General features: G+C 41.3%; 1 protein-coding gene across 3 annotated transcripts in view; it reads left to right on the top strand.

Moving 5' to 3' along the window:
• LOC144050810 (neural-cadherin) overlaps positions 1-11,932 on the top strand; it is a 219,107-nt gene that overhangs the window by 104,450 nt on the left and 102,725 nt on the right. For all 3 annotated transcript variants that reach the window (XM_077564419.1, XM_077564418.1, XM_077564421.1), the window contains exons 8-12: positions 428-600; positions 5,217-5,385; positions 7,078-7,248; positions 8,164-8,336; positions 10,654-10,821. In XM_077564419.1, coding sequence (XP_077420545.1) covers positions 428-600; positions 5,217-5,385; positions 7,078-7,248; positions 8,164-8,336; positions 10,654-10,821 — 854 coding nt within the window. The remainder of the gene's footprint in view (positions 1-427; positions 601-5,216; positions 5,386-7,077; positions 7,249-8,163; positions 8,337-10,653; positions 10,822-11,932) is intronic.

The raw sequence follows: 11,932 nt of genomic DNA, 5'->3' as shown, positions 1-11,932 counted from the left end.
ACGTTGCTAAAGGAGCGAATGTTCCGTGGCCGCGGATGTGAAGCGCCACTTTTTCACTGGTACAAGGGGTTCAATGGTGTCAAGTTTCACACTCCGCACACCCTTTTGGGACCTTTCGTGATCATTTTTTTTTTTTTGATAACAAATGCTTTTCAAGTTTTAGTTACTTTGTTAGTTTTCGTTAATGATAATAACCTTGCTAACCATAACATTTTTTGTCTATAGGTCCTCTTATATTGACTATAAGGTGTATTTTTTGCCATTGACTGGCAATAAGTCCAAGATGTCTTGACCAAAGTCATCTGGGTTGGACTTGAGCTCACTCGCATTCCAAACGCGCACGAGCGCTATATAATTGGACCAACGAATCGGATGAATGGTGTTGTCATCGGATTTCCACCGATGTCCGTTTGCGCTTGTTCCGCAGGTTTGATCCGCCTGCGCTCCAGCCCTCCGCCTCACCTCCAGGGCGTGGAGTACGTCCTCAACGTGACGGCGACGGACGACAACGCCTCGGGCGGTCCTCAGGCGCTGTCGTCCACGGCGCAGGTGGTGGTCGGCGTGGACGACGTCAACAACAACAAGCCCGTCTTTGAGAAGGTGACAGACCGCTTTTCCGTTGCATGTAGACCAACACGCGCAAGCTAACGTTGAATTGGCGTAAAGATCATCAAGGGGTCCTTGGAAAAATGTCATTTTGGGAACTCTGTTGTTAAGAACACCTTTGGCTTGTTCAAGCTGATTTCCCGCTCACTCAGCCACCTCTTCATCACCGTGACGACGACAGCGCTGTGATCCTCTTCCATCCCACATAAGTCCTCTTTTCCCACTCGCGCTCATTGTCTTTGTACCTCGTCTGTTTATCAGCCTCCCCGGAGGAGTGATTAGCTGGTCGGATCCTGGTCCGGCTCTTCAATTCAAAGCTTTGACCAGCGTTGCTCGACCGCGAAGCAAACGCAACAATGTGCAAAAAGCCAAACTTGACTTTTTACTCTTACTCATTCAGTTCCAAACGTTGCCAGACACTTCACGGCATTTTGACTAATCATTCAAGCCCCGCAGAGAATGTGTTCTGTGCCAATAGAAAACCAGTAGAAGACAATAGAAAAAAAGACTAGACGATCTTCTTTCACCAGAAAAAAAATTGTCCCTGACCAGAAAGTGGAGATTTTTCCCCCCTTTTTTTAAATTTAAGAAATAATTTTCAGAGACCTTTTTAAGAAAAAAAATATGCCTCTAAATTCACTAAATAATTTGGAATTTAGTGATTTATAATCATAAGAATAATAAATCATGTAGGGTACCTTGTACACACCAAGAAACTCAAGTTGAGGGATCTGGTCGATTTTAAAACGGGACAAATAATGTAGAAGGCAAATCATAAAATGCTGCCGGGCAAGTTCAGCAACATACAAAAATGATTTACAAAGAGAGAGAGGGGAATTGAAATTTAAACAACATTTTGCTCGCACAAAAATCGAAAGTATGTGCATTTCGATCTGTGGTTTTGTGGTTTGGTCTTGAGGGAAACATGAAAAGAAGTATTTGTCCATTTAAGAAATTGTATACAAAAATCTTTTTTGCTAAATATACTAGGGAGGGATCATAAAACAGTGGTTGAAAGTACAATTTGTGTTAAGGCATTTATGAATAATGAGTTAAAGTAATAAGTGAGGTAAAATTGGGATCGGACGAGATAAGCAGTTGCTTCATCCTATTCCTTTTCCAACCGTAAGTCGTTTCTTTTGTAAATGAATTTCTGTGGAAGTCGTCATTATTGTTTATGGAAAACGAAAACAGTTCAATTTCATCCTTGTTTTGTGGAATAACTTAAATGTCTCCATTTATTTGTTTTTGACGTAATTGTGAAATTATACTCTTTTGTTTTATTGTCATTTCAAATGTTCGAAATAAAGTTGAGTTGAGTTTAGGAATTCACCGCAAATATTTGGAAATCAATTCAATCAAAAAAAGAAGAGTTTAACATTAAAAGACCTCTGAAGTTGAGCCCAAGAAATGAAATTGAATGCAAATTTGGGGAAAAATGTGTCTTTAACGGTCTGCAACAAACAAGTCTTGAACATTTTTGGGGGAAAACGCAATTTGACACCAATTTTCAGGACTGTACTCCTTTAAATTCAGACAAAAATTTGAAATTCAACCAATATTCTCAACTGACAGTCTCTCTCCCCTCCTATAAAAAGGACTATACTTCTTACTGGTCTTACTGGTTTCAACGTTTCCCCAATGTTCTTTGTGTCCAGTGCATATTGCAGGTCTAAGGGCATATTGGCCTTACTCAGTCAGAAACACCAAAAAGAAAAATGCATATTTTTCCACGTGGAAAGGCCAGCTGAGGTCTGGAAGGACAGAAGCTTTCAAGCTTGTCCTCCAGCTCGACCAATTGGTTAAAAAGTACCTTCGTGTGATCTCGGGCTAGCTGTCGAGGCGCGAGGTGAGCACTTGAACTCGGGAAGCGCCGCAGCCCGACACTCGGCGGCTTCCCGCTCTCCATCCAAAGCACACTGGAGAGGCGCAACTAACCAGCCGTGTCTCGGAGGTCAGGAACTGAGCCGGGAAATTTACCGAGAAAAATCAGTCGTGCAGTCGGCCTTATCATGGCCGCACCAAAGAGAGATGATGTGGAGTGCAGAGGAGAGCAATGTTGCAAGACGAGCGCTGTTGTTTGGTTATTGCATCTTCTGCCGTTTCGACATTTGTTTGTTTGTTGGTTTATTTAGCATCATTTAAAAGCAATGAAAAGAGAGAATTAGGTCAAGGATAATACTGCCGTTGTTGACGTTACTGTAAAATGGGGTTATATATCAATAAAATGTACAATATGTCACATGACTGTTTGACATTTTGGTAGAATTGAGTCAAAACGATGGACGTTGACACTGTTTACTGTTTAAGAGATTTAATGTCATCACCAACACCTTAGAAACGGCAAATAACAAAGAAGAGAGTTGCATGACATTGGCAAGTCATGGATGCAAAAAAAAAAAAAAAGAAATAATAATAGTTATAAAGGACCCAAGATGGATCCCTGGGGTACCCCAGAAAGAAGTTTACATATGTTTGATGAGGCACAATTCAATAAAAATAAAAATAAAAGCTCTCTTTTGCCAAGACAAAGAATTAACAACTCGAGGGCAACATTTTGAATTTTGAGTGATTACAAATTTTCTGTGAATTCTGTAATTTTCTGACAAAGCCTGGAAGCCATTTTTGATGACATACCTTAAACACAAAAACGACCTTTTTGAGGTTATTCCTTTAAAATACACCACATTTGGAGGAATTTTCAACACTGTGAAATATTTTTTGTAGGGCATGCAGGGGGGAGTCCCGTCCCCGTTTGCTTTTGCTGGAATTCTTCTACAAAATTCTGCCCTCAAAGCCAGTTTCTCTAATGAAATAACGGGGATAACTTCATGTCAATGCATGTTTCGTGAGGCAGCTGACTTCCATTTGGAGACAAATCCCAAAAATTCCAACTAACCAGTGACATTGAATCACAATGTGATGAGAATATACAATCCAACAAACTCACACAGGCTTTCTTTCTTCTTTCTTCCGCCAGGGATTCCATATTCAGAATATCCGATTAATAGTCGCAGAATTCTGCGCTTCCACCTCGATGGAGCCGTTAAGTAGCTCCGTGAAATTGCTGCGGAACTTCCCATAAATCAAGTCTGCGCGCACGCACACACACACTGGCTGGTGCAGCAGATACGTGACAATTAGCGCTGAAAATAGAATCAAATACTTTTCTAAGCGAGCTTCATTAATTCACACAATTTGGCCCGGAAAAGCAGGAACAGCTTGTGGGGGCGCAAACGCGCAAACATCTTGGCGGAGAGAAACGCTACCTTATGTATAATAGATTCATTTTGAAAGTCTCACTCGCAGCCGCCGTGTGCTGCAAATGCAGTTACGCTGCGGCCCTCTGCTGTGAGGAGTCTGTGGGGGGAATCAAGAAGTACAAATTAAAGCTGCGTACAGCCATGTCAGCCTCCAGGACTCGCTTCCTGACTACAGAGTTGGAAGGAAATCGGAGCGACGCAAGCGCATTTCCTGCAGCTGTGCGTTTTTGTCAATAGGGGGCGCCTATGAGTGTGTTCAGCGTGCCACCTGTCCAACTTACTGTACACTTGTGATGTTATGGCAAGTCAGGAAACTTGTTGCTGTTCTCCGCCTACAAAGAATGAGGAAAGTGAAAATATTTCAAAATCATAATCCTAAAGTCATTTTTGAGGAATGCGTGAGAAATTGAATTCAAACCAGGGACGGGCAACGTGCGGTCCACGAACCACACTGGGCTACTTGATTAATGTTAAAAATGAAAACAAAAAATGGGGGCACCCAATCAAAGCTTCATTTATTATGTTTTGGACAAAAAAAATGGAGCGGAAATGTGGGGGAATTCCAGAAAAAAACTGAAAATACCCAAAATATATAAAAATTCTTTCTTTATTTAAACCTTTAAAATGCATGTGGATGCCGAACCACGAGCATGCAGGGGATGGACTTAACTTTTCGGTTGTAATATCACCGTTCACCACCGGGTCTTACGCAACGTGAGTGGACCGAATGACTTTTTTGTCCTGCATTTGGAACAACATGCAGGACAAAACGTGGTATCTCAATGAAACTACAATTTTGAGTCTGTGGATTTTTGTGAAAAAAATGCACAAAATGTGCTCTTGCACTTAATGTTGATTTACTGTTGAGCAGTTTTGTGCCATCGTTGAATGGTCATCTTTATGCACGGGGGGGGGATAAGTGCGTCCCCCCCCACCCCCCCACAATAGAACTGATGTGCTGGGCCCCCTCCAGAATTTCAGTTGCCCATCAATGCTTCAAATCAACATGGTTGGGCAAGACTTCTTCTGTCCCTAAAATGGCGGCTTCAAACCAAAATAATGGACTTCTTTTGTCTTTTCACACATTTCTCTTTGAGCCTTTTTTGTTTGTCTCCACACAAAGCTTCTTAACAGCCCAAGCAGGAGTGGCCTGGAGCCACTTGTGCCCCCCCCCCCCCCCACTGCCACCCCCTCACAACCACATAAGTGCAGAAGGACACTTTTCACTGTAAAAGTCTTTACACATATGTATGAGGTGTGCTTGTGGAATGAATAAATCATCATCTTGTGCGCTCTTACATATTTTTCCCTCTTCCTGTTTCTCTCGAACCCCCCCCTCCCCCTCAGTGCCAACAGTACCGGGAGAAGGCGACGGTTCTGGAGAACCAAGCGGCCGGGACGTTTGTGCTGCAGGTTGACGCCGTGGATGCCGACGAGGGTTCCAACGGCAAGGTCACATACGGCTTCATGCACAAAGACTCCACTGTGCCCGCCTTCAGCATCCACCCTGACACAGGTGCGTGCGTGCGTGCGTGCGCGCGCGCGCAACATTGGCGCACCTCAATTAAGCAGAAAGTCTTCTTTCTCACGTGCTGCTGCGGCTTTCACGCATACGTTCGACCTCCGCAGAGTTTCTGGACCGAGTCAAAAAACATGACATCAATTCAGTGGTTGAATCATTGTTTTCATTCAGCACAGTACAGATTCTTTTTTTTTTCTTTTTTTTGAGCCGTCAAAATATTCAATCTGCATTATTTAGCTTAAAAAAATGTCAACCTATTCAGCTGCAATTTGATCACTTTCAGCTGCAAATACAACTCGATGGAGCAGTTGTCCAATTTCAGCCAGTCACAGTTCAGCTCTATTGGTCACATGTACTGACAAGGTTGGGATTGCTTCATCCATTGCTTTGGTCTGTTTTCTCCTACTGACCAGGAAGTGACGTTTTGCATCCAAAATGGCAACCGGTGATAATTTCGTCAAACCAAAAATTTGCGTCATATTTTTCGTCACAAATATTTTTGGGGACAAAAATTAAACGACAACTAAAATAGAAGCTATTCATTGATACGACAACTAAAATTGACTAACAATTTTGCGAATGACTAAAACAAAAATGAAAACAACAGTGACGAAAATTCACACAATCCACAATCAGAAGGAATGAAACGCAGGTGGGAGAAAAGAAGCACTCATTCATTTTATTCAGGTGAAAACTAAGTTATATTATTGGCAGTTCAACATGTTTCATTGAAACAATTCATCAAGACATTGTTGTATTAAATGTGTCTTGCGTATTAAACTACAGTTACAAATAGGAAAATATCGACTCAACTGTCAAATTGTTCTTTTTTGGTCAACTAAAATTGGATTAAAAATAAAATACAATAAAATGACTAAATTATGACTAAAAATTTTTTGCCTTAATCATCTCTTCATGATGCAAATGGTTTAATTTCTTTCTTTTTCCCAATAAATCTGAAAAAGGACTTTATTTTGATTTTAAGAAGGCGTCTATTTATTTAATATTGAAGAAGGCTCCTGTACTTTTATTTTGCATTTTAGTATAACATGATTTAAAGTGGAAGTCAACCATAACCATTTCTTGACAATATTATGTTCTATGACGTGACCTCACTAGTCTAAACATAATATTACATTTGTGGAAAATGAGTTATGAAGCCAAATCCAGCCATTTTTATCCATCTGTGGGGGCGGCCATTTTGCCACTTGCTGTGGACTGAAGGCGACATCAATATTGCTCAGGACTCAGGCAATCGACCGATCACAGCTCACCTGTTTTATGAAGTTGTGATTGTTTTTTACCTGAACAACAAAATGGCCGCCCCCAGAGATGGATAAGAACAGCTGGATTTTGCTGCTTGACTCATATTCCACTAACGCAATATCCAAGCGAAAATTGGGGGTTGACTTGTAAATGTGTCACAGATTTTTTTTGTTTGTTTGCTTGAGCCGGTGGGGTGCACCAATGATAATAAAGGTCCCACGCTTGCTTCAATTTGATCCAAGAAAAACCTGTTTGTGTGATGAGAAAGTTTTGGCAGCTTGGAAGATCAATCAAGGTTTTCATCACAGCAGCAGGACGCAATCAAAGCGGGTTTCCTTCTCACACCTTCATTTGCTTTTACGGCGGCAAAGGTTCCTGGTGCGCCAGCAAGCGACGTCCGTCTCTTCTTGTCATCTTTAGGGACCATTGTGACGGCCAGGAAGTTTGACCGCGAACGGCAGCGGGAGTACGCGGTGACGGTGACGGCCACCGACCAGGCCAACGACCCGCTGATTGGCATCTGCCAACTCAACATTCTCATCGTGGACCAGAACGATAACAGCCCCAAGTTTGAGAACATCCGCTACGAGTGTGAGTGCAAGTTGACTTCCTATGTTATGAGGTTCAAAATTGCCTTAAATTCTTGTGGTCATTTTGGCCCCAGCAATTGCAACCATTAAAAGGGATTCTAACAGAGGTGGCAAATCCGGGTCCAGAAAGTCAAAAGCCTGTCACACTTTGGCTTTAGCCGTTGATGCTAACTAGCTAGCTCCCTAGCTAGCTCCCATGGTGCTCGTTTACCTGCTAGGGCGCTAGCTAGCTAGCATCAGGGGCTAAAGCCAAAAAACCTGTATGCTAGCTAAAACTATGCCTCGTTTATGCTGAATAATCTTACTGCTGAATGCAATTGTTTCTGTAACATGTTGATGACATGTTAGTAGTGCTGTCATTATCTAATGTTTTAAGAATCGATGAATGTTAAGGGGAAAAAAAGAATCAATGAATCTATCGATTATTCAATTGATTAATCGACTAATCGGATTCATTTTAATTTTGCATTAAAGTGTATTTCAAAAGCATTTTACTTTAAATTACTGTTTATTAACCTGGGATTTGTGCTTATGTTTTACTTCGTATTTGCATAGTGATTTCAAAAACGGGGGATTAATGTTGTACTACATCGCCGGTTCGGTCATTGTTTTCCAAAGTTCTTTTATTGAGGACTACAAAAATCAGTGAACAATTATCAGTGCTGTTGATATACTGAAATCATAGGATCTGGACATTTTCAAATTAAAAAATGTCTCCAAATGATTACTTGATTATTAAAATAGTTGATTAATTTGTTAATTAATTATTTGTCGATTAATCGATTAATTTTGACAGCACTTCGGTCTATGGTATTGATGTTTTATGATCCTCTAAGTTATTTGCTGCTATCTTGTGGCATCTATATGCAAATACAAATGTAACAGAGTTTAAATAAAAAGAAATCTTTCTTTGTAGACTTCCTTCGGGAAGACACGATGATCGGGACCAGCTTTTTGCGAGTGGCGGCCCACGACGACGACTTTGGAACCAACGCCGCCGTCACATACTCGATGTCCAGCGAGCAGCCGGAGTACCTCAGGGTAAACCCGCTGACCGGCTGGGTGTACGTCAACCAGCCCATCTCGCAGGTACGCGCTCGGAACACTAGCTGGACGCAACATTAGGTACACCTGCGGGCCTGATTTATTGATTTTTAATTGATTGAGATGCAACAATATCAAATCTCACAGTGCAATGTTGTCACAGTATTGAGGCCATGGTATGGTATTGTTGTCATATTGTGACAACAATGTTTTTTTCCCCCCTTTCATTTCAGTGTACAGCGTTCTTTGTTAATAGAAGTTGTGAGACGTGGTGGCATAAGATGAAATTGCTACCTTGCATGTTTCTCAGCAAAGGAGTTTGTATTTGTAGTCGGATAGTTTCCTCCCTCAATTAATATCGGCGAGATGCTTTTCTTCCAGTACTGTATATAAAATTGCTGTATCATGATTGAATCATAATTGTGAACATTTCCCGATCATATCGTGCAGCGTGTAGTCTAAAAATATATTTTCTCTGGCCGCATTGCATCCCAAGTGCATTTGTTCCCGTGGGAAGTTGTTCCTCCCGTTGGACTTTTATCACCGTGGCCATCTCGCCGACATGCAATTTGTTGGATTGCCGGCGCTTGTTCCGAGAGATTGCGCCGGGCGTTAATCGTGCGCGGCCCGAGAAAATATCAGCGTTTGATTTCACTGAAGAAAGGACTCCAATGATGACACAATCAGACGTTTCCCCGCCGCCAGACGTCTGCGCAATCAGGCAGAACGCGTCGGGTGCTCCTCCAGGCATGGAAATGTGACGAGCGGCCTCCAGCATTAGCGCTTAGCATGCCTCTTGTGTGATTTGATTGAGATGAAGACATCGCGGGCGTCTTCGCTGGAGGGCTTTTCAAGTGGCGGCATTAGCTTGATTAGCTTAGTGCGTCAACCGGAAGAGTTGATAAGAATCCAATGGACATCACCGATTCATCTTCCACTATACATAAAAAACCAAAGAATTAATATATCTGAATTCGGGGGGGAACGGGACAAGAGTCATATCATGGGACAGAATCAAAACAAGTTGCTTTCCTGATCAAAGAATGAGATTATCGGGAGAGAAAAAAAGAACGATTGGATTGGCATTGGCACAAGTTAGGAAAAAAGATCACAAAAATACAATTTCACTCAATAGTAGCAACCAGTCAGAAGAAAAGAAATGTGTTTATTTGGAGGTGCATGTTTTTCACTGCAGTTACCATTTTTGTTTGTTTGTTTGTCTTTAAATCAAGTATTTTAAGTACTTACAAAACTTAAAAAAAATAATAATAATAATGAAAAAAATCTTTAACTATATACTGTAACTGGAATTGATGAAAAATATGTGAAAACCTAATTGCGGTGTATTATTATATTTAGGGATATTGGTACGTTTCCCAATCAACTCGCCAAATAAGCTTCTTTCGTTGAATGAATAAAAAAAATTAAAGTTCAAGATGAAATGATGAGCAAAATAAATAAAGAAAGAAGAATTAAAGACTTGAGAACTCACCAATTTGGACATGCGCGTTTCAAGTAAATGACACAATTTTCGACCATTTCAAAAGCATTTCCCTTTTGAATACAGTTTTTAAAAAGCCCACAAATTTAGCGATGCATGTTCAACGTAGACGACGGTAAGCAAAAATTAATCCTCACAAAAATAGCATTTCACTAAATGAATTTTCATTTTAATAATATAATTCAAACCCCTCCAAATTTTGGGACACATGCTTGGCTTTGAGGGCAGAAAAAAAAAAGTTAAGGCTCACAAATTTGGGGATACTCGCTTTCACCAAAACCTGCCAAATGCTGAATTTTGAGATTTGGCAGATAATGAGATGATTAGTGAAAAAATATGTGTCTGAATAAGAATTATGTAAGATTTCGATTTTGGTGACGTGCGTATTTTCATTGGACAGCTAAAAAACAGTCAATTTGGAAGATTTGCGAAAATTTCTTTCAATAGATAAAATGAAACTCATGGGAATGCGTGCTTGACGTTGGGTTGGAGACAATCATTTCCGGATGAATGCTTCAGAACAGTCATTTTAGTGAGACTAACTGCAGTGGTGGCGAAAAACAATAAATAGCAAATGAAAATAAAATCCTAAACTTGGAAATACATGCTTTTAACAGTGTTTTTTGTTTTGCTTGAAAAAGCTCCAGCACACGAACAGCTCGGATGTTCCATCAACTTCTAAATAGCAAAGTGCACCAAATGGACTGTTTTGCTTTTTGTGACCGGCACTTTCCAAATCAGCCTCTTCGACTAGTAACGTGCCCTCACTTATTACTGACTGGCTCGCATTTTCTGCCATTTGAACACGCCAATTAATGTTTGCATCATTTTTTTCAATTCATGTTCTTGCTGCGGCTTCAGAGGACTTACATCAGCCGCCAGATCGTGGCCACGGACGGCGGCAACCGCAGCAGCTCGGTGGAACTGGCCGTCACCATCACCAACGTGAAAAATCAGCCGCCGCAGTGGCAGAAGGAAAGCTACGCCGTGGTCATACCCGAGAACACCGTGCGGGACACGCCCGTCGTGGTGAGTCCCGTTCAAAAGTCACATTCAAACCTGTGAAAAGAAGATTCTGTGTGGTTAACTCATTCACGGCCCCCCATTTGTGTAAACATCCGGGAATGACGTTTGTTTCAATTCACATCTTTTGCTTTTCTGAAAAATAGTGCACCAAGTCCAATTTTCTCGACGTGATATTGCGGTTTATTTTGATCGTACATTTACAAAGCCACATTCACTTATCACCTCCAAACGTGGCGAAGGGCAGCTTCGACTGCCGTGTTGACGCAGCGTATCAACACACGGGAAGGTTTTTCTTTTTAGTTTCAAATAACGTACTTGAATCTTCACCATCCTGTGCTGTATCCTGGCCAACGGCTACGAATGCATATTCGGGCCACGTATAAATATATACATTTTTTAGAGGGTGGCAAAATTGCAAGAAAAGTACTCGTAAATTTGCCACTTTATAAAGTGGCAAATTTGTGAGAAAAAACTCACGTAGCATTCTACTCGGATGTTTGTGTCAAGACTTTTCGGTCGGATTTTCAAATAAGGAAATAGTGTAATGGCTTCTTTAAAAATATCATGTTAAGCGTTCGCACTTTGAAGCATTGGGTTGGCTTGGGCTTTGCCAAGGTTCAAGCGTTTTAGTTAATTTGGTCAAATAAATATTGACTTGTACATTTATGTTTACAGAATTCTTATTTACACATTCATACATTTTTATTTTTTTGTACAAGTTGCTAAGTTGATGTGTGGAATCTGCTGCTCTCCGTCATTCACTTGCATTGACCTCAAGTATGCTAGCTTCTGATTGGTTAGTGTTAGTCAGCGAATCAGGAAGTGTTGTCACTCTGGCTGCCGTGTATGACGAGTAAAGTTTCAATTAAGAATGAATCCGTCTCCATCCTGCCTTTTCATTTCATAAATCACCAACAAATCCTCATGTGCACCCCCCACATAGATACAACACATGTACAGAGACGTGAGTGCCCGCCCAGTATTTCGTGAGTGCCCGCCCAATATTTCGTGAGTGCCCGCCCAATATTTCGTGAGTGCCCGCCCAGTATTTCGTGAGTGCCCGCCCAGTATTTCGTGAGTGCCCGCCCAGTATTTCGTGAGTGCCCGCCCAGTA

This window comes from Vanacampus margaritifer, chromosome 4 (assembly GCF_051991255.1).
Source record: "Vanacampus margaritifer isolate UIUO_Vmar chromosome 4, RoL_Vmar_1.0, whole genome shotgun sequence".
In the NCBI taxonomy this organism is placed as follows: Eukaryota; Metazoa; Chordata; class Actinopteri; order Syngnathiformes; family Syngnathidae; genus Vanacampus; species Vanacampus margaritifer.
This window is presented reverse-complemented; position numbering and strand designations above follow the sequence as displayed.